Source organism: Protomyctophum bolini (genome assembly GCF_963924005.1).
Source record: "Protomyctophum bolini genome assembly, chromosome: 7".
Taxonomy (NCBI): domain Eukaryota; kingdom Metazoa; phylum Chordata; class Actinopteri; order Myctophiformes; family Myctophidae; genus Protomyctophum; species Protomyctophum bolini.
Genome location: NC_137868.1, coordinates 25,570,161 through 25,592,530, shown reverse-complemented (window position 1 = coordinate 25,592,530; position 22,370 = coordinate 25,570,161). Strand labels below are relative to the sequence as shown.

Genomic DNA, 22,370 nt, shown 5'->3' with positions numbered 1-22,370 from the left:
AACTCCTAATACTGAATGTGGTAGGTAGGTTGATAATTCCCTTCTGTATAAACAAAACTATTATGTCTGCTTAAAACGCTAACTATTTATTTTAAGGGTTGAATACATACAAAAAAAAACCCCAAAAAGCACATGGAACAGATTTATACAAAAGAATGCGAAAGAATAACCCAAATAAGCCCAGGGATTTTTCCATTAAGGTCCTGTGTATTCAATGAATCAAGAACCCAGGAAGATAATTTCATTTCCTTGTGATGGCATTGTCACCCACTTTGACCGTGAACTTGCGTGAAGTCTAATTTGACCTTGTTTAATCTGGACCCAAAAAGAATGGATTCAGTTTTGCTTAGGTGTAGTGATAGTTTGTTATCAATGAGCCAGGTGCTGATTCAACCAAGTTCAGAGGTAAGGGTCTCTTGAACCTGCAATCTGTCCTTGCCTGAGACCAGGAGTGCTGAGTCATCTGCAAACAAGAACAGATTGCAGTCACATGCTGATGACATGTCGTTTACGTACACTAGGAACAGTAAAGGCCCTTTAGTATGCTTCCTCGAGGAACGTCGCAGCTCACTGGGAGGGAGCAGGATAGGGAGTGATTTACAGTGTATTCCAGGTCAGTGTCCCATACCTTCGTTTGATTGGCTTGGCAGCAGATTTGAATGGGAGTAAAGGATACCTGTGGTGCTGTACAGGACCTCAGCACCCACAGCACCTCAAAGGCCCTTAAAACAAGGCTCCCTGCCCACTTTGACAGGCTGGAATGGCTTAGGGTTGTCGACAAAGTACAACATCTTGCTATGGGTCTGGTCCACAAGATTCGATACACCACCAAGATACCCATGTACCTGTCTAAATACTTCCTTAATGTCAACGAAGTCCACACCCACAACACCAGAGGGAGCAACAAACCATGTGCAACTCAGATTCGGCACAAACAAGGGACTAAATTATTTTCGCTCCTATGCCACCAAAATGTGGAACGCCCTACCAACAGTCATTAAGACATGCTAATCCCTTGACTCCTTCAAAACCACTCTCAAAGGGCACCTACGGACAGCTGCAATTCAAAACTGGCCCCTGTAAAATCTGAATCCTCACCCACCCCTTTTCCCCCTCACTGTATATTTATTTTCCCTGTTTACCTCCTTTATGATGATTTCCTGTTCTTTGTCTATATAGAAGTGTATATTTGTACGTCTCATGTTATGATGAATTGAACAAGGTGGAGTGCATTTATAGTTGGCGATTTGGCATACGGGGAGTGCAGTGCGTACAGCCTGGCAGTAGTCGCAGTACCATAACCCCAACAGTGGGAGGCACTAGTACCATAGAGTTGGGCAGTACGCGTACGCCAATGGTTTGGTTTTGGTTATAATTCGCCGGAAACAGAAGAAGAGTGCAGTTGGAGCGAGGTGAGTTTCGAACAGACTCAATAAAATGCAAATATAAATATGTATATTTGTTTGTTTAATTTTCATGCTGAACAGTTGAGTTTGAAGCTCGCACGCCTAGTTGTGCGCCCAGGCGCGCTTCACGACGAGCTCAGTCTAGTCCCATACTAGATACTACAGTACCCCGTTCAGTTACTAAGTCAACCTGAACGAGCGTTGAGCACATTTCTCATAGCAAATTAGCATAGCTATATTAATCTGCACTACTATAGTGTAGAAGCCATGGATGTAATGCACCATGTCGGTGACGTCACTAGGTTTGGGTCCGTTGTGTATTTGTTACCTTGACATTATTAACTAATAAAATATTGGCAAGATGGTATGGTAGGCCTAATACTAGCCATGGTTGGTTGGTTCACATGACGCTCGTAGCCTCGTACTTCATGTTTTCTGATGATACTAGCTCTGAAACATGACAGTCATGACGCAAACTTCACCCTGTTTTACGCACTTTCGCAATTTACAACGTTAACGTCTACATAAACTTTCAGATTTCAAATGTAAAGTGCTCAACCCAGGGCCACGGATGTTACAATTCTGCTCGGGTGGGTATAATCACCTGTATCTTCCGTATTGTTAAATAAAAATCATTTTTAATCCGATCGGTGGCAATTTTCTCAGTTTTTTCGCTATATGCTTTCAACTACACGCCCCTATCGGTTAGGAGGTATTTTGCACTGATACATTATAACTGAGAAAATTGATAGTTTTAACACCTGTACATGGTGTCAGAGAATGAGCATTTTGAGGTTTTTTTAATAAGCACGAGAAGGTTGAGATTGTATCCATCCATACATAATCTGTTTTTGTTTTGTGATTATATAAAAAAAAGAATCTCTGTATTGTTGAATAATTATTTTTTGGGAGTAAATGAGGAAGGTGAGAACCCTGGAGTTTGGTGTCGGGGCTTCGCAGCCTGGGTTGTTATAGATACTATTGCCGTAAGCAAACTATTAATTGGAATACATGAATTTGTCACTCAATGACTACAGACTGATGGACAATGTGGACACTTAAAAAGATGCATCAATCTGCAGCAGAAATCTGTGTAAAATGATGCCTGGTATTCCATTCTCTCCTGTTTTTCATGAAGGCCAGTGCTGATCAACTGCAGATCACAAATTGTATAACATTTTATATTCTGTTCTTAATAAAAAACGTATTTGACCAAAAAAATCAACTGCAGATCTGTCCGTGCCGAAAGTCCTTGTTCTGTCATCTGAGAAACCCAGCTGAGTAAATGGAGGAAGGAGAAACAGATCATGAAGACACATTCAGAGAGGAGGAAGATACAGATGAGAGTATGGAAGACAGTCAGCAACTTATTGATGAAGGTGAAGAAATATATTAAGTCCAAAAAACATTCATTACTGTTGTTAAGATTTTGTCCTGAGTCTGCCAGAAGCCTATATCCGCATTGGTTACCTTTTGCTCATTGTTTAAAAGTGTCTAATAACATGAGACATTTTCTTACAGGAGGTGGGATTGTTTCTGACACTGAGAATCCTTGTTCATCATCAGAAGGCGATTTAAAGCAAGAAAACTGCAAAATGAAAGGTCGTCACCATTGTTCAATTTGTGAGAAATCATATTCCAGACCTGAACATTTGCAGCGCCACATTCGGGCAGCACACAAAGGGGTCGGACTGTACAGCTGTCCATACTGTAGCAAGCAATATCAGAAGAAAGAACATCTAGTAGTCCACCAAAGAGTACACACCGGGGAGAAACCTCACTCATGCTCTGTATGCAGTAGAGGCTTCACCCGAAGACGGCATTTATTAGAACATGAAAGGACACACACAGGAGAAAAACCGTACCACTGCCCTGGATGTCCCAAACACTTTGCTACAAGGACAGGGCTGAGTGATCACAAAAAATCTCACACAAAAGAAAACCTCCTCTCCTGCTCTCTGTGTGACAAAGTTTTCACAGCATCGTCATCTTTGAATGATCATTTGCGCGTGCACAGCGGACAGAAGCCCCACCCATGCCCTCTGTGCTTGAAGACCTTCAATCGTCCGGGCAAGCTGAAGAAACACATGAGTATGCATACAGGAGATAGAGTTGTAAGCCTTCACTCCTGTTCTTTCTGTGTCAAATATTTCACAGAATTGTCATCTTTGAATGATCATTTGCGTCTGCACACCGGACAGAAGTCCCACCCATGCCCTCTGTGCTTGAAGAGTTTTAATCGTCCGGGCAGATTGAAGAAACACATGCGTATACACACAGGAGATGTAGATACGTTGAATCCTGAAGACAACACTAGCAAGGTGAGACATGGATCATTCATCAGTATGCTCTTGTGCTCTTCATGGGTTTAAACACTGAAACAATGGGAAGATTGTTTCATTGTTGCCATTTCTGTAGAGTTTACCGATATTTGTCTAGACATCAGCAACAAAGGATCAGACTTTTCATTGTCTATTGTAGTATGTATACAGTAGTTGCCTTTTGGAGAAATATTTGGTTTCTGTTTGAGTTCTGTTCAAATGTGGTATCTTCTTTTTAAAGGAAACACCCAATTGTTTTGTCCAGTGTGATGAATATTTCTCCACCTCTGAGAAACTGGAGCAGCACAATCTCCTCCACCAGAGTGGGCTGCAGCATGTGTGTGAGATCTGTGACAGTGGTTTCACCACAAAATTCAGCCTGCAGCAACATGTGATGATGTCCCATACTGGACCGTACCAGTGTGATGTGTGTAAGGACAGATTCCCCAACAAGAAAGTTTTCAGAAAGCACCAAACACTCCACAAAAATGGTTCACTGCCATTAGGTGGACAGGACCAGGTGAATTTGCACATTTCTGCCATGAATAATATTTGTCTGACCAATGCATGATTGACTAAATTGCTTAGGAGCTTTTGGTTGTATTTCCCTTTTCCACATTTAATAGCAAATTTGGGTAATTTTAAAACTTTAGTTCCACATCTGTTCAAGCTTACAATATGTACCCAGCTCTTGTACAAGTTAATATTGCCACATACCAACACATTTGGCTGTATTACCAACTAGCGGTATGGGGTATCTGCTTTGTTTGCGTTTGTTTATGTGCTAAAAGAGTGACTTTGCGACGTGTTTTGACTATGTTGGATCAATTTCAAATCCACATACTGTAGCAAGATATCTCACGGATATTTGGAGTTACAACACGAAATGGAAACTACACAATATCAACCTCTTTGCACTTTAAGGTTTACACTCGCTCACAGAGCACAGTGTACAAACGATCCAAAAATGCATTGGTGAATATTTGACATGAAACTATTAATTTGGCGATGCCTCATTCATACAGGTTGATGGCTTTTCGCTGTGATCACTTTTATTGTGAGGATGTACTCATGACACGAGTAACAGTTTAATCCGTCTTAATCAGTCTCAATCAGGCTAAGGATAATCTTTCAGCTTTAAATATGGTTGAGTGAATGACTAAACCAGGGTTCCCCAATAAATCTTCCTCAAGGGCCATATTTTGACTAGGGTACCAGGCTGGGGGCCGAGTCCGCACGCGCGAGGTCGAGGTCTTGCCCGGCAGTACCATGTAGGTATCTCTAGTAATATACATTTCATACAGAAATGGTGAATTAATTGTCTTTTTTCCCCAGGATGCAGATGGCCAATTCAACACCTCTGAGTCCTTTACCTCAGCACCTAAATGTGACTCAAACGGGGAAAAAGGTTCAGTTTTGGATGAGGATATCAAAATGGAGAACGAGGAGTGTTCTGTCAGTGGTTTGATTAATTCAGATGGTGAGGAAGAGAACTGGAACCCTGTTATAATCGGTAAGTGGCAGCAAATTAGGACTAGTGAGTGATGATCGCATTATCGGTAGTAGTATTTGTCATCCATTAACTACTTTACCGTCTTGCTACCTTCGTCAGACCAAAATGGCTGCCCAGAGAGCCAGGAAGGCAACAATGGAAAACCAAAGCACTGCTGTCCAGTGTGTGGCAGAGACTGTCGGAAGGCCTCAGCGCTGGTGAAACACCTGAGGATCCACTCAGGAGAGCGTCCCTACCAATGTCCTACCTGTGGAAAAAACTTCACCCAACAGGTCCACATGACTGAGCACCAGAGGATCCACACAGGGGAGAAGCCCTACACCTGCATGGGCTGTGAGAAGAGCTTCACCTTTTTCAGCGCGTTGCGACGACATCAGCGCCTTGTAACTGTTTTATTTATTATTGGTTTCCATAATAGTTCTGTTTTTAACTTTACAGGATGGTTTTTATAAACCCTTACATTAAGAAGTATTTTCTAGTACATGCATATTTGTACTAGGAAAAAAATGGAAATGGTAAAGAATGACTGCAGAAACCAAATAATATCTGTTCAGGATCAATAAAAGACAATAATAATGGCATAACGACACACACACTTCCTCAACTTATGCAGGTGAATGTAGGTCAAATGTACTGTAACATGCAATGCATTCTTTTTGCTATTACACAGTGAAATCTCCATGGCAGTGCTTAAAATACCTTACCACTAGGGGGCAGCCGTGTATTTTAATAGCTTAATACGTTGAGTTTCATCCTATTGACTTAAAATAAAATCACAAAGATAATGCTAACCATTGTCTTGAATTATTGTGTGCCATGTGAAGACCATAAACCGTATGGGTTGTATAGAAACAATGTTACCTATGTTATTACATGTTTACTGACAGCCACATAACTTCAGTCATTTGAACTAATTAGTTGCCTGCAAGGACAGTTGGTGATTCAAACAAGTTAAGCTATTGTGTTGACGACAACTAACGAAGATCGATAATAAATTAAATACTGTAGAATGAATGTGTCAAATTGTAACGACTGCTAAGCAGTTTGAGCTTCATTTGTTTGTTTTTGTTTTTTTGCAGGGACGATGTCATGGGATTTTAGACAAATGTTGACGTCAGTTTTTCAAGGTGAGTTTTCAGTTTAAGTACAATGAATTGACTCCTAGGCTACGGTTATACGTATATGAGATTGAAGGGGAAATGATGAATCAAGAAGTGCCCAGCAGCTCAGTCTGGTTGGTTGCTTCTGCAAATCTCACAGAACTGCTTTAAATGAAATTATGATTGGTGTGATTGAGTTTTGAAGTAGGTTGATTATCATATTAGCGTACAATTTCTGTATGTATTGCAGAACAGTTGTTACAGGAAGTAATTTTTTTAGCTTAAATGAGTAGTTCACCCCAAAAAATATTGTCTCCACCAGGCGAAGGCATGGGGAGATTATGTTTTGTAGTCTCCGTCCATCCCTCCGTGTGTGTGTGTCGTCGATCTGTGTACAGCTAATCTCCGGCACCGTTGGCCAGGTCGATGCTCGAAGCTCCACCCACGCGGCAGATTGCTGCGTCAGCCAGATTCCCGTAAAAGCTTGCCCCCGCGGCATTCTGCCGTGTGGGTGGAACTTCTTTTCCATCCACCAGCTGTCTAAAAAAACGGAAAAGACGCAAAACACAGCTTCTTCTGTCCGCGCATGGAAGTTCAAGTGTGCCCAGGCTGTCTGTGTGAAACGCCACTAGGAGGCCCAGTATCTATAGTCATGTGATCAAGATCAGCTCAGTGGCCTGGTGGTTAGAGTGTCCGTGTCCGCCCTAAGGCTTCCAAAGTTTGCAGGATTGGCCCGTTTCAAACATTCCCTGAAGAAGACCTTACATTTCGAAAACTTGGTTTCTGTTAATAAACTTCCAGCATTGTGGCTATGAGTGTGCAGCCTTTTTCTTCTTTTTCATGGTTCATCGCCATAGGCCTTTAGCACCTCATTAATATTGGTGTGCGACCTTCTCCTGCCTATTTATCCGTTTTGAACAAAATAATTTGATGGAATGTTTACGTGCACATTCCTACTAGGCCAAGGAATAAATCCCACCTTTTTCACATTGACCTGTTATAGCGCCACCAGCAAGTGGACTTTTGCAAAACACATTTTTGGAACAAAATGCCTCGAATCATGACTTTGAATGTCAAATTGCCATTAAAGGCGTAAGAAGAAATGGCACCCTTTTCATATTGGCCTATTATAGCGTCACTAGGAAGCCACGATTTATAACCTGGCCTGGCCTGGTGGAGACCTCTGCTCAGAGGAGCACTTTTTCTAGTTTCCTATCAATTACACACCCCATGAAGTCTTGAATTCATGGACATTCTTTTGTTTTTGGCGCATTCCTGATTCATTTGATGATATAGGAGTCTCAATTGAACTGTTATGATTATGAAGGGGGTTCCCTGGAGTTGGTCTTAAGCACAGAAGGGGGTCAATGACAAAGAGTTTAAGGATGTTTGGTAAACTTAATTAGGTACAGTATTAGGCTCCATGTAAGTCATTGACGTAAATCAGTAACTTTACATTTTAATTTCCAAATGCACGGGAAAAACAAAAAAGATGGTAGCCTATGCAGAGAAATCTATGCATCTAAGAGTATACTGTGTTCTGGGGAAAGAAATACATTGTTTTAAAAGTGTAATGTTTGAAAATGTTTTAAAATAGGCATAGCCTGTTTAAAACATAGGCCTGCAAAATAGAAATCATACAATTTACAGATGTAGCTATAGATGGAATTCTCATTTCTTACATATCTTTTTGGATTAACAAAGTCTTCATATTTCTGGTTTGTTTAAAAAGGTTAAGAGTTTCTTTTAACAATTTGATAATCTGTGCAGTGTTGTGCATACAGTATCTGCAGTGTCCCAGTCTTCCTCCACATGGGCTGGACCGGACCCCATCAAGACCATGGCAAGTTGGCAACGCTGAACCAAATCACCTAAACCTGTCGGTGCTACATTTCGTCTAAACGGAAAGGAAGCAGTGTTTTTCATTCCTGGGGAGGGTCAGGGACAACGTGGTGCTGGTGGAAGGTGGCAGGACAGGACCTTTGGTCATGTAGTGAAGGATTTTTTTGTTTTCCCTGTTTGATCTACTGTATCATTGGAACTATTATTTAATACATTTATGATTTGTAATGGAATTGGTGTATGTTATGACATATAAAGTTAAACAAATCTATTGCTTGCTTTCAGCCGCAGGATTGAAATAGATTAATATAATTATAGTCGATATAGGCTACTCATACTTTTTTTCTGAGTGAGGTTGAATTACATCGCTGTCTCTTTGAAGTGGAGTAGGCCTAATCCAGAACTTTATTGAAATTAAATATTTTTTGGTTTAAGTTGGTTTGGTTGGTATTGCTTATTAAATATATAAAACCGGTTTTAAGATAACCAGAGGATAGTGACCATTATAATTAAAAATGTGCAATCAAGTGATCAAGTAGCCTATGCTCTATAGATCTATGATCTAGTATACTACTAGGTATATTCTTTTTAGCCTAAACCTATTGTACTAACTTACTGTAGGCATTATGTACTGTACGTGCATACTGTGCGCATATATAAATACAAATACAAATAACGATTGCCTGATTGCCATTCTTTGAATCCAAAGTATCATTCCATGGTGCAAGTTATCCACTTATCGATTACATCACCGACTCCTCGCCGGACTGAAAATCGAGCGCACCCTATCCTGCTAGCTCCTCCTGCACAGTCTAGAAGAAATATGCAGTTTGTTTACACGTCATAATTTCAGCAAAACAGTTTCTGCTTCTGGGAATGTTTTCACTGTCGCATTGAGTGCAGTACATCTACGGATGCACGACGTTACGCCTAATTAATCTGAATTTAACACAATCCGGACTCCGCACTGGGGTTAAAGTCATAGGTTAAAGTAGATTCTTTGCAATTCCTACAATTAAATACCATCTAACAAGGTCTATAGCTAACGTTAGCATTAGCCAAAGTCCAAGGAATCTTGAAAGGCTGATGAGCTGCAATTGATGTCTTTTTAATCTCTCCATGGTTTGCTCTTCCGACATAGGAAAGCACGGTACGTGGTGGCACTGAAAGCATGCCTGAGCATCATTTTGATCAAGTTTGCCGTTTGCTAGCTAGCATAAGAAAGAAAAAACCACGAATGTTAGCATCCGGTCGCACTTTATTCCAGGTGCATGCAGGTGTCGCTATTGAGCAGGTTCAATATGTAGGTAACTGGTAGCAGCTAAATATCGTCTGGGAAAAAAAACCTATGAAAATGACGTGCATAAAGCATGTCAGCCTCCTTGAGGCCGCCTATGACAGTCGTACCAGTAGTCAAGCACCAGCGCCACTAACATTCAATTTGAATATTCAGCACTTAACAAGATCCTGGTTTATAAAGGATAGGGAGGGATGGAAATGCATACTTTCTAGCTCAAGATCCCAAAGAGAAATTAGACGTTTGCCCAAACTAGTGAAAATAGCAGATATACACGCTTTGCACCACGCTGTGAGCTTTTAGATCAGGTATTTTCACTATTCTTAAAGTTTTTATTTTCTTTCCAATTCATGGATTTATTTTTTCCATTCATGAAATTATTTTTGAAAAATATTTTTTGCTTTTTATAAACAAAGTGTAGGAAACAAAAAAAGAAAGTGACATTTACCCACAAGTCACTAACCATAAAAATGTGTCCATGTGGGTCGCGACCCACTGCCTCTAGGAGGCCATTGTCTGCACTGTAATGTAGACTACTTAGTGACTGAAATGTATTTTTAGGCATAGTGCAAACTAAGGGAGATCTGAATTAAAGATCACTGTAATGATGCCTGGTATTCCATTCTCCTTTATTTCATGAAGCCTGTGGTGATACATCAACCGAGGATTGCTCCATGCTGGGAGTCCTGGTACTGATTGTCATCTGAGAGACCCAGTTGAGTTAATGGAGGAAGGAGAAACGGATCATGAAGACACATTCAGAGAGGAGGTAGATACAGATGAGAGTACAGAAGACAGACGGCAACATATTGGAAAAGGTGAAGACATATACATTTGTATAAAGCAAACAACATTCAGATTACTGTTAGGGTAATATGAGTGCTGTATTTAGCTTTAGTTACTTATTACTCATAAAAGAATAAATGTCTTATATCTTCTTCAGTGTCTTAACATCAGTTTGTTTCTTACAGAAGGGAGTATTAGCACTGAGAATCCTCGTACATCAGCAGAAGGTGATTTGAAGCAGGAGGGTCCTCACCATTGTCCAGTTTGTGGGAAAGCATTTACTAGATCTTACCATGTGACTCGCCACATGAAAACACACTCAGGGGACAGACCGCATGACTGTCCCATCTGCGGAAAGCATTTCACGCGGAAAGCCACCCTGGTTGTCCACCAAAGAGTGCACACCGGTGAGAGACCTTACTCGTGCTCTGAGTGTGGAGTGAGTTATGCACAGATTGCCTGTTTGAGGAGGCACCAGCTGAGGCATGCCTCAGAGAGACCGTACCACTGCTCTGTATGTAGGAGAGGCTTCATCCAAAAACGATATTTAATACAACATGAAAGGACACACACAGGAGAAAGACCCTACCACTGCCCTGCATGTCCCAAACGCTTTGCTTCAACAACAGGGCTGAAGGAGCACCAAAAATCTCACACAGAGGACAACCTCCACCCCTGCTCTCTCTGTGACAAGGTTTTCACCTCATCATCATCTTTGAAAGATCATGTGAGAAAGCACACAGGACAGCCAGGACCCCACCCTTGCCCTCTATGCTGGAAGAGCTTCAATCGTCCTGGCTTGCTGAAGAAACACATGTCTATACACACAGGGGATGGAGACAAATTGAATCCTGAAGACAACACTAGCAAGGTGAGACATGGATCATTCATCAATCAATCCTGGTGCTTGTCCTCCTGGGCTTAAAGATTGACACAATGGGGTGGTTGTTCGTTGTTGTAGGCAGGATCTGCTCGTAAATCCGATGGCGCATTAGTCCTACAACTTCGCTTGAGGTTAGGGTTAGGGACAGGGTTAGTGTTGGGCCAAGTCGGAACAACGTGCTGTCGGAATAATAGTAGTGGTTCTCGACCAGGCCTTGCCTTCTGCCAGGCTACAATTTTAAATAATGTCACTGACAAAGTAGGAGTATTCTCATTGTTTTGTGTAGTATTGCACCATGCACGTGTAGTCTACCATGTACAAAACACTGTTTACAGTTTACAGTTTATATTGGTTGTCAAAATGAATAACAATATGTTGTTTTCATATTTTTAAAGGTAACACTCCATCGTTGCGACCTATGTGACGCATATTTCACCCCAGAGAAACTGGAGCAACACAATCTCCTCCACCAGAGGGGTCTGCCATATGTGTGTGAGATTTGTGGCAGAAGTTTCTCCAGAAAATCCAGACTGGAAGAACATGTGATGTCCCATACTGGAGAGAGGCCCTACCAGTGTGATGTGTGTAAGAAAAGATTCTCCATCAAGAGAGTTTTCAAAAAGCACCAACAAATCCACACTAGGGGAGGATCAACAACAGAATCACTCTCTGTAAATGGTTCATTGCCATTAGGAGGACAGGATCAGGTGAATAACAATAATATTGTCTGACAAACACCTTGAATGAATTGCTTAGGGCTTTTTTATTGTATCCCCCGCCCCCAGTCATAGTAGCAGTTGGGAGTATTTTGGTTTTGATTCCGCTGTATGAGCTTGCAATAGTTATCCAGCTCTTGCACAGGTTTGGCTGTAGTACCAATAGAAGGGTAGAACCTCAGACACCCCATTGTTTATGCAAAGAAAATGTAATGTTGACATCATTTTTGCACAATTTGTAGAATTATATTACGGTATGTACATTGTGTTGAAAAATAAGCTGAACAATGTACACACTTTGTTTTTACTTGAATGAACAGCTAGCAAGCACTTTCTGAATAGTGCAGTTTATAATTTTTGCAATTGTGCAGCTACTTTTACACAAGTACAGAATAGCTTTAATAGAAAACACAGTGCGATTTTGCGATTATGTGTTAAACTAATGAATTGCCTGCCAGGTGCCTTTCATAAATTATTATGTTTATAATAGATGTTTTTGGGAGAAAGGAAAGAGAGGGAATTTCTTGGAGAGAGGGTCATGAGCTGTGACTCAAACCAGTCATCAGTAAGCTCTGCCGAGTGTCCTTTCACTTAAAATCCTCTTTCATGTAATATTTGAAATGTCTTACTGCAGCTAGGAAACTTTAATGAAATATTTTGAAAGAATGTTTTCATACTTAAAATTGTATAAATAGGAGTTTTTGTTTAGAACTTTAGAACGGGGAACAGAAATGTGTAGGACTTTAGCTGTCACACAATGTCTCTGCAAGTCAGAACTCTGAACTGTGAGTCAAACTGAAGCTGAACGTTTGATGCAATGTCTTGAACTCAATGGAAGTTGGGTGGAGAAGTGTAGTGTCAAAGCTCATGTTTTTATCACAATCTAGTCAATATCACACAATGTACACATCAATGTAAATAGAGATGTGGAGGAGGGCCAATTGTCTAATGGCCATTTTCTTTCACCCTTTGTCAGCCTTCTGATTGGTCCATGACTGACTGGCTCTTTCTGCCTTGTTCTGCCCTCGTTCCACCTTGTTTATGTTGAATTTGCTAAAACATATTTTTTGGAAAAAGATAAAAACAAACATGATATGCCCAGTCATCATGCTGCATCTGTGATGTTCCTTTTTACTGACACCAAGTTTAAAATAAGAATTGAAAGCACAGAATATCAATATGAAGCAACTGAATGTTATTTAAATGGTAGTGGATGGAGAGAGAGGATTTTTGTCCAACCACGAAACGGTAACCAATGGGTGCGAAGAGGGGCACAAGAGGGTGAAATCAAATCTCAAAAGTGGTCTAGAAATGACCAGTTCAGTTTGGAGATTCTCATCACTGTTCTTGCTTCCTCCCATTCCACTAGAAACCTGATGATCACCTGGTGTCTAACCAATCATTGTCTCCTGATGGTAATAATGGGCTCCAGGATGTTCTGGTTAAAAACGGAGAGGATGATCCGGTTGCCAGTGCAGTAATCATGTCTGATGGAGAGGAAATAATACAATCTTTTCAACCTGGTAAGCATGGATTTGTAAAACAAAAACCTTTTCTGGACAGAATAGATAATAAAGTTACACTGATATTGACATGGTATTAAAAAAATAAAGGTAACATTAATAATAATAATAATACATTTTATTTATAAGGCGCCTTTCAAGGCACTCAAGGTCGCCGTACAGGTTAAAACAGTACAAGTTAAAAGCAGAACAGTTAAAAGCAGAACAAAAACACAGCTTGCAGCAGACAGGTCATGCAGGGTCATAGGCCTGCCTAAACAGATGGGTTTTGAGGTGGGTTTGGAAAGTGGTGATAGAGTCCATGTTTCTGATGTCAGAGGCTCTTGACCCCATGGTGGACAGACGGGCTGGGAGGACTTTCAGGGTGAGGGAGGAGGCAGACCTGAGAGACCGGGTGGGGATGTTGATGTGGACAAGGTCAGACAGGTATGGGGGGGCGAGGTTATGGATGGCCTTGAAAGTATGGAGAAGGATCTTGTAGTCGATGCGTGATTTTATGGGAAGCCAGTGGAGTTGGTGTAAAACAGGGGTGATGTGACTGATGACAGGGGTTCTGGTGATGATACGTGCTGCAGTGTTCTGGACCAGTTGGAGTTTATGGAGAAGTTTGTGGGGGAGACCAAAAAGAAGGGAATTACAGTAATCCAGACGGGAGGTGACAAGAGCATGAACCAGGATTGCGGTACTGTGGGAAGTGAGTGAGGGGCGAAGGCGGTTGATGTTTCTGATGTGGAAGTAGGCAGACCGGATGGTGTTGTTGATGTGGGTGTGGAATGAGAGTGTGCTATCAAGGACAACACCCAGACTCTTAACCTGAGGGGAGGGGGAAACTGAGGTGTTGTCAATGGTGAGGGTGAAACTGGGTTGCTTGGAGAGTGCGGATTTGGAACCAATGAGGACTACCTCGGTTTTATCACTGTTGAGTTTGAGAAAGTTTGTGGTGAACCAGGATTTTATTTCCAGTAAGCAGGTATGGATTGAACATAAACAGGGGGGGGGGGGACTGGATGGAAACCGCAAGGTTCCCAGTTCGAAACTCCCCCAGCCCCAGAGCTAGTGTCAAAATGTCCTTGAGCAAGACTCTGAACCCCTAATTGCTTCCGATGTGCAGGTTGGTGCCTTGAATTCTTTCCTCCAGCATCGGTTTGTGAATGTAATGCACAATCTATGTAAAGCGCCTTGGATAAAGGCGCTAAATAAATGCACCATTTACCATAAACACTACAATGCATTCAGATTCACAGGACACAGGATCATACGTAAGTGTGTGTGTGTTCATTCAAGACACAAATAATGGAAAAGGGCAGTGTAGTTGAGGCGGATGTAGAAGCCACTAGTAATGAGTGACCAATTTTTACAGAGGCGATGGTTAGAAGGTTGTGTCTTTTCCTCCCAATCATAGCGCTGATTCATCTTTTTTCCTTGTACATACAAGAAATTAGACTTTATTATGTTTGGGATATTTATGCTCTATTTCAGATAGGTTAATGTAGTGAGACATGACATGCAAGACAAGACAGAGGTCCGATTCAAACCCCTCTCTGAGCCTTCAGGTACTCATAGATTGTCCATTTTAATAGATAGGCAAGACAAACGACACATTTGACAATGCATTAAAAAGTTAATTGTATAAATGAAAACCTAACACAGTTATGGAAGTACTTTGCATTCTGCGTAAACTGCAAACAGATCATTAAACAAAAAACACCCAAGGCTCAGATGCAGACTTTCTAATCTGGTTTAAATGTTTCGGCCATTAGCCTTCCTCAGAGCAGATAAAAGTCCCTTTTATCTGATCTGAGGAAGGCCAATTGCCGAAAAGACTGTAGCTACCTTATACTGTCTGAACTCTGAAATGTCTTCTTATTTTGTATTCTGATGACAAAACCTGTTCCTAGTTAAAGTGGCCAGACCAAAAACCAGGAGGAAAATCCACATCTGCACCGTCTGCGACAAGAGCTACACAAGACCATCCAGGCTTAAGGAACACATGAAAATCCACATTGAGGAAAATGAGAAACTCCACTGTTCCATCTGTCCAAAGAGCTTTCTGCGTCCAAGTCTACTGAAGAAACACTTGCGGATACATATGCGAGATGGGCTCACATTAGATCCTCTGAACGGCACCAGCAAGGTGAGAAACTAAAATTATATTGTACTGTATTTTGAATTGAATCTCTGCTGTTCAGACCTAAACAAGGTAGCCTCATGTAGCCAGCCTTCATCTGCCTTTGCAATGCATATTGCCCCGGGCCCCATCAGATTAATGCATTTCTGATAGAAATACAGTGTGATAAATGTATTTCTTTTTTTTATCCCACAATTTTGTAACCCATTTTTCACCCCTGTGTCAATTATCTAATGTGATCCTGGGCTCTACACACCCTCCGCCAACCTAGTCCCCATATATGGGGGACATGGGGAGAGCAACAGACTTGAACTCATGCTTCCTTCATGCCTGAGGGTCCAAGTTGCTCCTTTACACCTGACAGAGGGGAGTTTCCCTGGTTGGACGTAGCGTGTGGAAGGAACACGTTATTCCAACCTGTTCCTTTCCCCTCCATCAGGCGCCCGGCTGGCCAGGGGGAGGCAGTTTAGAGACCAGGATTACTGCATGTTTTTTGTGAGGGTACCTACCCTAGGGGACACGGGGAGAACATGCAAACTTCACACAGAAAAGACCTTTCGCCAATATGGGCACTGATGACACGGAGGAGGAAACACGCCGCCAGCACCCACACCGACAGCACTACCAACTGTGCCACCGTGCCCCCGATAAATGTATTTCTGAACACTAACTGTAATCCTACCCCTACCCGTAACACTAACTCTGTCGTGGTCTAAAACTTTACTTTATTTAAAAAAAGTTGTTTGCTGTTGGCACAAAAATAGTAGCGCAAGCAGGATTTTGCAACTAATATCCACGCAATATCCACGCAGTGATATTATTATCGCTACGTGAGGCTAATGTATTACCAATGCATCATGTTTTGGTGATTTTGCTGTTATATATTAATTAAAGCAATAAGCCACAAAAGGCTGTGGTTTACTGTGTATTTTAGAACGGATATGGGGAGTTGCAGCGCTATCTACTGTAGAAGAGTGGGCACCTTTATTTGTCTTATTCTTTTGAAGAGTGGGCACATGGATTTTTTGGACTGTGTACTTAATGGGGGGGAAGACGGGGCACCATTTGGGGAGAAGACAAGGCACTTGAGGTGGTTGTTTTGGCAGAAGACTGGACACTATTTGGGGAATACTGGGCTCTCTGAGTCTGAACTGATTAATACGTTTTAATTTTCTCTGTGTATACACTATGTGTAACCACATAAATGGTACAATATTCAGTATTGTCATGTCTTTTTTAATGTCTTTTTCCTAGGGTGCAGATAACCATGGTGACCCGAACTGTGACAAAGGTTCTATTTTAGATAATGCAGGTGACAAAACAGAGAACGAGGAGGTGTCTGCCAGCGGTTTGATTAATTCAGATGGTGAGGAAGAGAATTGGAAGCCTATTATAATCCGTAAGTGGCAGCAAATTAGGAGTGATCATAACATTATTCAAATTATTATTATTAGTAGTATTTGTTATCCATCATGAAACTTCTTCATAACAACCACAATCTTGTTACCACCATCAGACAAAAATGGCAGCCTGGAGAGCCAGGAAGGCAACAATGGCAAACCAAAGCACTGCTGTCCAGTGTGTGGCAGAGACTGTCAGAAGGCATCGGCGCTGGTTAAACACCTGAGGATCCACTCAGGAGAGCGTCCCTACCAATGTCCTACCTGTGGGAAAAACTTCACCCAGCAGGTCCACATGACTGAGCACCAGAGGATCCACACAGGGGAGAAGCCTTACACCTGCATGGGCTGTGAGAAGAGCTTCAGCTTTTCCAGCGCCATGCGGCGACACCAGCGCCTTGTAAGGGCATTAGGGGCGCCATTAGGCTTATTATAGCCTGGCCTAGTCAGCCTGCTTTCTGGTCTAGAGGGGTGGGCACGCAAGGATCAACCGCTGGAGAATATTGGTTCACCCAAAGCGACGTCCCCTCTGCACTGTAGTTCACTCCCACTCCTACTCTCCTAGACCAGGAAATGTCTCTCGTTCCCCAAGGCTTTCATTTTTTGAGCCGAACATAAATAAAAAGAAATAAAAGCCTGGGTACCGAGGCTAGGCTTATTAGGTTGTGTGTGTGTGTGTGTGTGTGTGTGTGTGTGTGTGTGTGTGTGTGTGTGTGTGTGTGTGTGCGCGCGCGCGCACGTGCGTGGGAGAGATTTAAGCTTCAAAATAATTCGTTTTTGTTTTGTTCATTTTGCAGGGACGATGTCGTGGCGTTTTAGACAAATGATGACATCACTTTTTCAAGGCAAGTTTTCATTTTAATTTTTTGTAACAAAGGTGTCCAAGCTCCTAGTACTCCTGTGTGCTCACAGAACAAACTGTTTAAATGCTTTAAATTAAATTAGCCTTGCTGAGATTGACTTTCACAATATACAGTATGTGTTGTGAAAATCAATCAATAATATATTACCGGTATATACAGGCTGATAAAACCTTAGATCTCCATATATGGAGCTGACCTGTTCTGACATTCCATATGTTGATCCTTCCCCAGCCGTCCTTCCTCTTTTGACTGATACCTGTCCACTCAAACTATACACGCGGCAGCCGGCAAAAACTAGAGTTCTCAACAGGCCCGAAAATTAAGGCCCTACCTGGGCCCTAACTGGGCTGGCCCAATGCCCCGCCTGGCCTTACTAATTATCACACATTTTACGCCCTACCCTGCCCGAAAATGTCTGTTGTTTCAGGTCGCTTCTCGCCCTCAGGGTGTCTTACTGCCTGGTAATTGCGAATGCAGTGAGCACTTACTATGAGACCTAGCATATCATGTCTGTGCGTGCGTCTGTCTGTCTGTCCGTGTGTCTGTCCCGCTATCCAAATATGGAGTGTGTTGCATCAGCAATCACTCAGCTCCATATATGGGCACAAAAGGGGCCAGGTCCACTCAGCTCCATATATGGGCACAAAAGGGGCCAGTGATTTGTTTGTTGTGGACCTGGCCCCTTTTGTGCCCATATATGGAGCTATACGTCCAAAACCCAAATATGTACGAGCTGCGTTCGCTTCCCGCGTTTGCTCGTCTTACTCGTAATACATATATAGGTTAATAGATTAAAATAAGTACCGGTATAAACATTCTGTCGTATTTACTAGTTTATCCTTTCTTCAGTTCGTGTCTGTGTGATTCTTGCATATCCTTTTGGCTTAGAGGACTTGTAGACTGTTATGTTGTGGGTGAAAAAGCTATACCATTTTCTAATTTCTAGTGTCCCAGTCTTCCTCCACATGGACAGGACCAGACCTTTTCAGGACCATGGTGACAATGAACCAAATTCACCGTTAAGGGAAACCCATCCAAATCACTACCTAAACCTGGCAGAGCTACATTTGGTCATCCTCAACAGTCTTCTTTCCTGGGGATAGGCCCAACATGGTACTGGTGGAGATGGGCAGGACACAGGATCTTCCGGGGGTAAAGTGACTGGTCTGAGGCAATATGACTGTTCTATTTCATTCTTCCTGACTGCCAGAGACAGTTTTTAACACTGAATGATATCCGTCTAACGCATGTACAGGTTGAGTAATTGATATCAACAAAGTCACAGCTGTGATTATATGATGATGGTGGCAGTAGCCAGTTTATATAAGCCCACGTTGTCATTAATGACTTCCCTTTGATCATCTCGCAAGCAGGCTAGCGTAGCAGGTTTGAGGTTAGAAAAAACCAAAGCTGTCGTATTTTCGCAGGGAGCCCTGTGAGTTAACCATATATGGGCTGGAGCCTCGTATTGCATGCTCCAAGGGCTGCGATTAAGACTTTATTGTGTTATTGAAAACCACCTACAATATAACTATAGCTCCCAGCAGACCACTGTATGTGCTGGACACTGAGAAAGACGCCACAGGTTTGTATGGTTTATAGAAGAGTCTTTCTCTCATAGTTGTTGAACAACACTTCAGTTGTATACATTTTCAGTTTGATTGTCTAGAAGCGGATGTTCGCGCTCATTTCAGTGCCTGAACAACTTAAGTTGCGGATTATTATTATTATCGTGATTGCCTGTTGAGTGTTTTCGCTCATTACAGAGCTTATTTAAGTGTATAGTGTTATAACTGTTTCACAATAAAAGTGCTTCCACTTATGCTTGATAGGTGATTTGTTTTATTGTATTGCTTCCTTTGCTCTAGTAACTACTTCACTATGGCACATGCTTGCCGTGTCTGAATGGTACCACTGTTATCACTGAAGTCCAGGAACACAGACCATTTGGTTGCTACGGTTGACGTTGACACCTTGGCATCCTAATTTGTGGAGATGAAGGAGTTGCTCCCTAACCTCCAGCCGGATAGACCTGGTCCCCAAGTTGACTGCTATCGATCCTGCCACAGTAGGATGGGATGAGGACGATTCACTGTCTACAACGGCTTGCTGCACCGACTTCGGTGATGAGATTGGACCAGAGCAGGCAGAAGTGGCCACCTGTATTTCAGACACCAGCTCTCTGTGGTTGGGAAGTGAATCCAGAGTGGTCTCGGGGGCTGCCATGGCTTAGATTAAGCCTGTTGTTCGTATGCCACTAGTGTGGCTGGGCCTGAATGAGGCCTAAAAGTGGCCTAAAAGTGTCTTCTTTAGATTTGCTCCACCTCAGGCTGCTTTCTCTGTTCCCTACTCCGAGCAATACATTGCAGAGTGCCACAAATGCTGGGAAGACCCCAAGTCCCAGACCCACTCTGATGCTAGGGCCTTGGCCTCTAGGGCAGGATTCTGCCACTTACGGGCTGGCCAGCGTGCCATCTGTGGAGCCATCTATTGCCTCTCTGATTTGTTCGCCCAATGAAATGCTATGACCAGTTTCCCGTTGCCCCAGGCCCCAGTATTGTATTACAGATGAGCTACTGTCCAAGAGTTATGACACAGCGGAGGAAATGTGTGTTGCACCCTGTACTTTTGCCCGGTTCTACAGCGTTATGTTGCTGGAACCACGGCAGTTGCGACTGCTGTTCTATGGGTCCCTTGGCTTAGGCCATTCCCGGCAAGGTAGGATTCCTCGTGACTTTGTTAAAACGTGGGTTGCACCCTGTACTTTTGCCCGGTTCTACAGCGTTATGTTGCTGGAACCACGGCAGTTGCGACTGCTGTTCTATGGGTCCCTTGGCTTAGGCCATTCCCGGCAAGGTAGGATTCCTCGTGACTTTGTTAATACTAGACATCCAGTGTTAAGCACTGCCTCTGCCAGTCAGGAAGAATGAAATAGAACGAGAGTTACATAATATGTAACTACAGTTCTATTAACTCTTGATGGCTGCCAGAGTTCGCTGTCACTCGGAACCTTTTGAGAAGATTCCGTAGGGAAGTCATTTATGACGGCACGGGCTCATGTATGCTGGCTACTGCGTTCCACGCCCTGTGTGTCACAGCTGTGACTTAGTTGATATTAATGACTCGACCTGCACGTGCGCGAGACGGATATCATGCAGTCATCCAGAATTCCTAGATCCATAGTTAGCTAGTTACATACTATTTTGGTGGGTATATGATGTATCATTAGAACTATTGTGATGCACATTGCATCATTGCTATGTGCATCTATGTGCATTGATGATGCACATTTTCTGGCATTGGTATGCCAATTCGTTTTTTTATCATGTTTTCTTTCTGTATAAACAATACTATTGTCGTCTGCTGTCAACTGAGACTCTTTAAGGGTGGAGATGAATACATAAAATGTAAGTTTATTTTCAAAAGAACAGTAACTACTGTATTATATGATGATGTGTGTGTGTGTGTGTGTGTGTGTGTGTGTGTGTGTGTGTGTGTGTGTGTGTGTGTGTGTGTGTGTGTGTGTGTGTGTGTGTGTGCGCGCGCGTGCGTGATTGCGTGCGTGGTGAAATCAACAAAATTAAATGTCCTTGTTCGGATTTTGGGGTATAGAGAGTATGCACATACAACATGATTTTCCCATCAGGAGACGCCCCCCTCATCTAGACTGAGTGGCAAAACATTGAGCAGCATGGAGTGTTGGAGTTTGGAAGCGCTTGTTGGAAATCACTCAACCTGTTTCTAAATGTCACATAATGCAGGAGGCAGCAAAATGTTGTGTTATTGAAAACAAGCACTTCCAAACTCTGACACTTACTTAAATAATCAAATGCAGGGCATTTCTTTTTTTTTATGATTTGTACTTTATTTTAATGCAGGGCATTTCTTGACAGAAAGTAGTGCATAACGTGTCTATGGTGGATTTGTATTAAACAAAAACGAAAAGATAGAAAGATGATAATTTAAGCTTTTCGTACAGCTGCAATGTTGGTCAGTTTAACATTGTTTAATGCAATCAGACAGGACTTTTCTGTTTAGATGAATGGGCTGCCAAGGCCAGAAAGTATTTTTTTGCCAATCAGTGGGCATTCCCGCATAACTTCCAGGTACGAATCGTACGATGATGTCACGCGCATACCCTCTATTGCGTTTGCTTTCACTAAATATTCACAAGGCACATGGTAGTCTCGTCATGTGTGACATTTGCCTCCAACAATTTTCAAATGCTTCTATATAGCATTTGGAGATTGTGGAATAGTTGTCTGGCTACGCAAGACTAGGCCCATGGCAACACACTCGGGGGACAGAGCATACCGGTGTCCTGTCTGTGACAAGCAATTCACACAGAAAGTAAGCGTAATTGTTGAGTGATTGAAGTGTGGAGTGACTTATGCACAGCTACAGTAGGCTGTCTGAAGAGGCACCAGCTGCTGAGACGTGTAATGCTTCAAGGAGACCTTACCACTGCTCTATGTGCAGCAGAGGCATCTTCCAAAACGGTATTGAATACAACAAAAAGGAAACACAGGAGAAAGGGCTGCAGTATGTGTGATTGTGTGTGAGATCCACCATGGCAGAGCCATGGTTTTCGC

General features: G+C 42.4%; 2 protein-coding genes across 7 annotated transcripts; both read left to right on the top strand.

Annotated features, from left to right (window-relative positions):
* Positions 1-14: 14 nt before the first annotated feature.
* On the top strand, positions 15-8,736 carry LOC308318417 (uncharacterized protein). Of its 5 annotated transcripts, XM_080767963.1 has the most exons (9): positions 1,397-1,412; positions 1,943-1,996; positions 2,638-2,785; positions 2,928-3,727; positions 3,969-4,247; positions 5,063-5,240; positions 5,340-5,573; positions 6,320-6,367; positions 8,111-8,736. In XM_080767963.1, exons 3-9 carry the CDS (start codon positions 2,692-2,694, stop codon positions 8,239-8,241), a joined length of 1,764 nt encoding a protein of 587 aa, XP_080624089.1. In that variant the 5' UTR covers positions 1,397-1,412; positions 1,943-1,996; positions 2,638-2,691; the 3' UTR covers positions 8,242-8,736. The 5 variants fall into 5 exon arrangements, with proteins under 5 accessions (XP_080624090.1, XP_080624088.1, XP_080624092.1 ...); XM_080767964.1 differs by lacking the exon at positions 1,943-1,996 and having other exon boundaries at positions 15-1,412; positions 8,125-8,736; XM_080767962.1 differs by lacking the exon at positions 1,943-1,996 and having other exon boundaries at positions 15-1,412.
* A 307-nt stretch (positions 8,737-9,043) lies between these two features.
* Positions 9,044-21,136, top strand: LOC308318060 (uncharacterized protein). 2 transcript variants are annotated; one of them, XM_080767432.1, is made up of 10 exons: positions 9,044-9,332; positions 10,122-10,297; positions 10,451-11,136; positions 11,544-11,855; positions 13,234-13,387; positions 15,286-15,521; positions 16,770-16,914; positions 17,032-17,315; positions 17,713-17,760; positions 18,725-21,136. In XM_080767432.1, exons 2-9 carry the CDS (start codon positions 10,204-10,206, stop codon positions 17,740-17,742), a joined length of 1,941 nt encoding a protein of 646 aa, XP_080623558.1. In that variant the 5' UTR covers positions 9,044-9,332; positions 10,122-10,203; the 3' UTR covers positions 17,743-17,760; positions 18,725-21,136. The 2 variants fall into 2 exon arrangements, 1 of the variants encoding a protein (XP_080623558.1); XR_013964319.1 differs by having other exon boundaries at positions 17,032-17,760.
* The last annotated feature ends 1,234 nt before the right edge of the window (positions 21,137-22,370 follow it).

Excerpts from the sequence above, each read along its gene's own strand:
- LOC308318060 (XM_080767432.1), top strand. The coding sequence starts at position 10,204 with ATGGAGGAAGGAGAAACGGATCATGAAGACACATTCAGAGAGGAGGTA. Across the intron at positions 11,856-13,233 it reads CATTAGGAGGACAGGATCAG|AAACCTGATGATCACCTGGT; the intron begins GTGAATAACAAT and ends CCATTCCACTAG. Across the intron at positions 16,915-17,031 it reads TTGGAAGCCTATTATAATCC|ACAAAAATGGCAGCCTGGAG; the intron begins GTAAGTGGCAGC and ends TACCACCATCAG.
- LOC308318417 (XM_080767962.1), top strand. The coding sequence starts at position 2,692 with ATGGAGGAAGGAGAAACAGATCATGAAGACACATTCAGAGAGGAGGAA. Across the intron at positions 5,241-5,339 it reads CTGGAACCCTGTTATAATCG|ACCAAAATGGCTGCCCAGAG; the intron begins GTAAGTGGCAGC and ends TACCTTCGTCAG. Across the intron at positions 5,574-6,319 it reads GCCCTACACCTGCATGGGCT|GGACGATGTCATGGGATTTT; the intron begins GTGAGAAGAGCT and ends GTTTTTTTGCAG.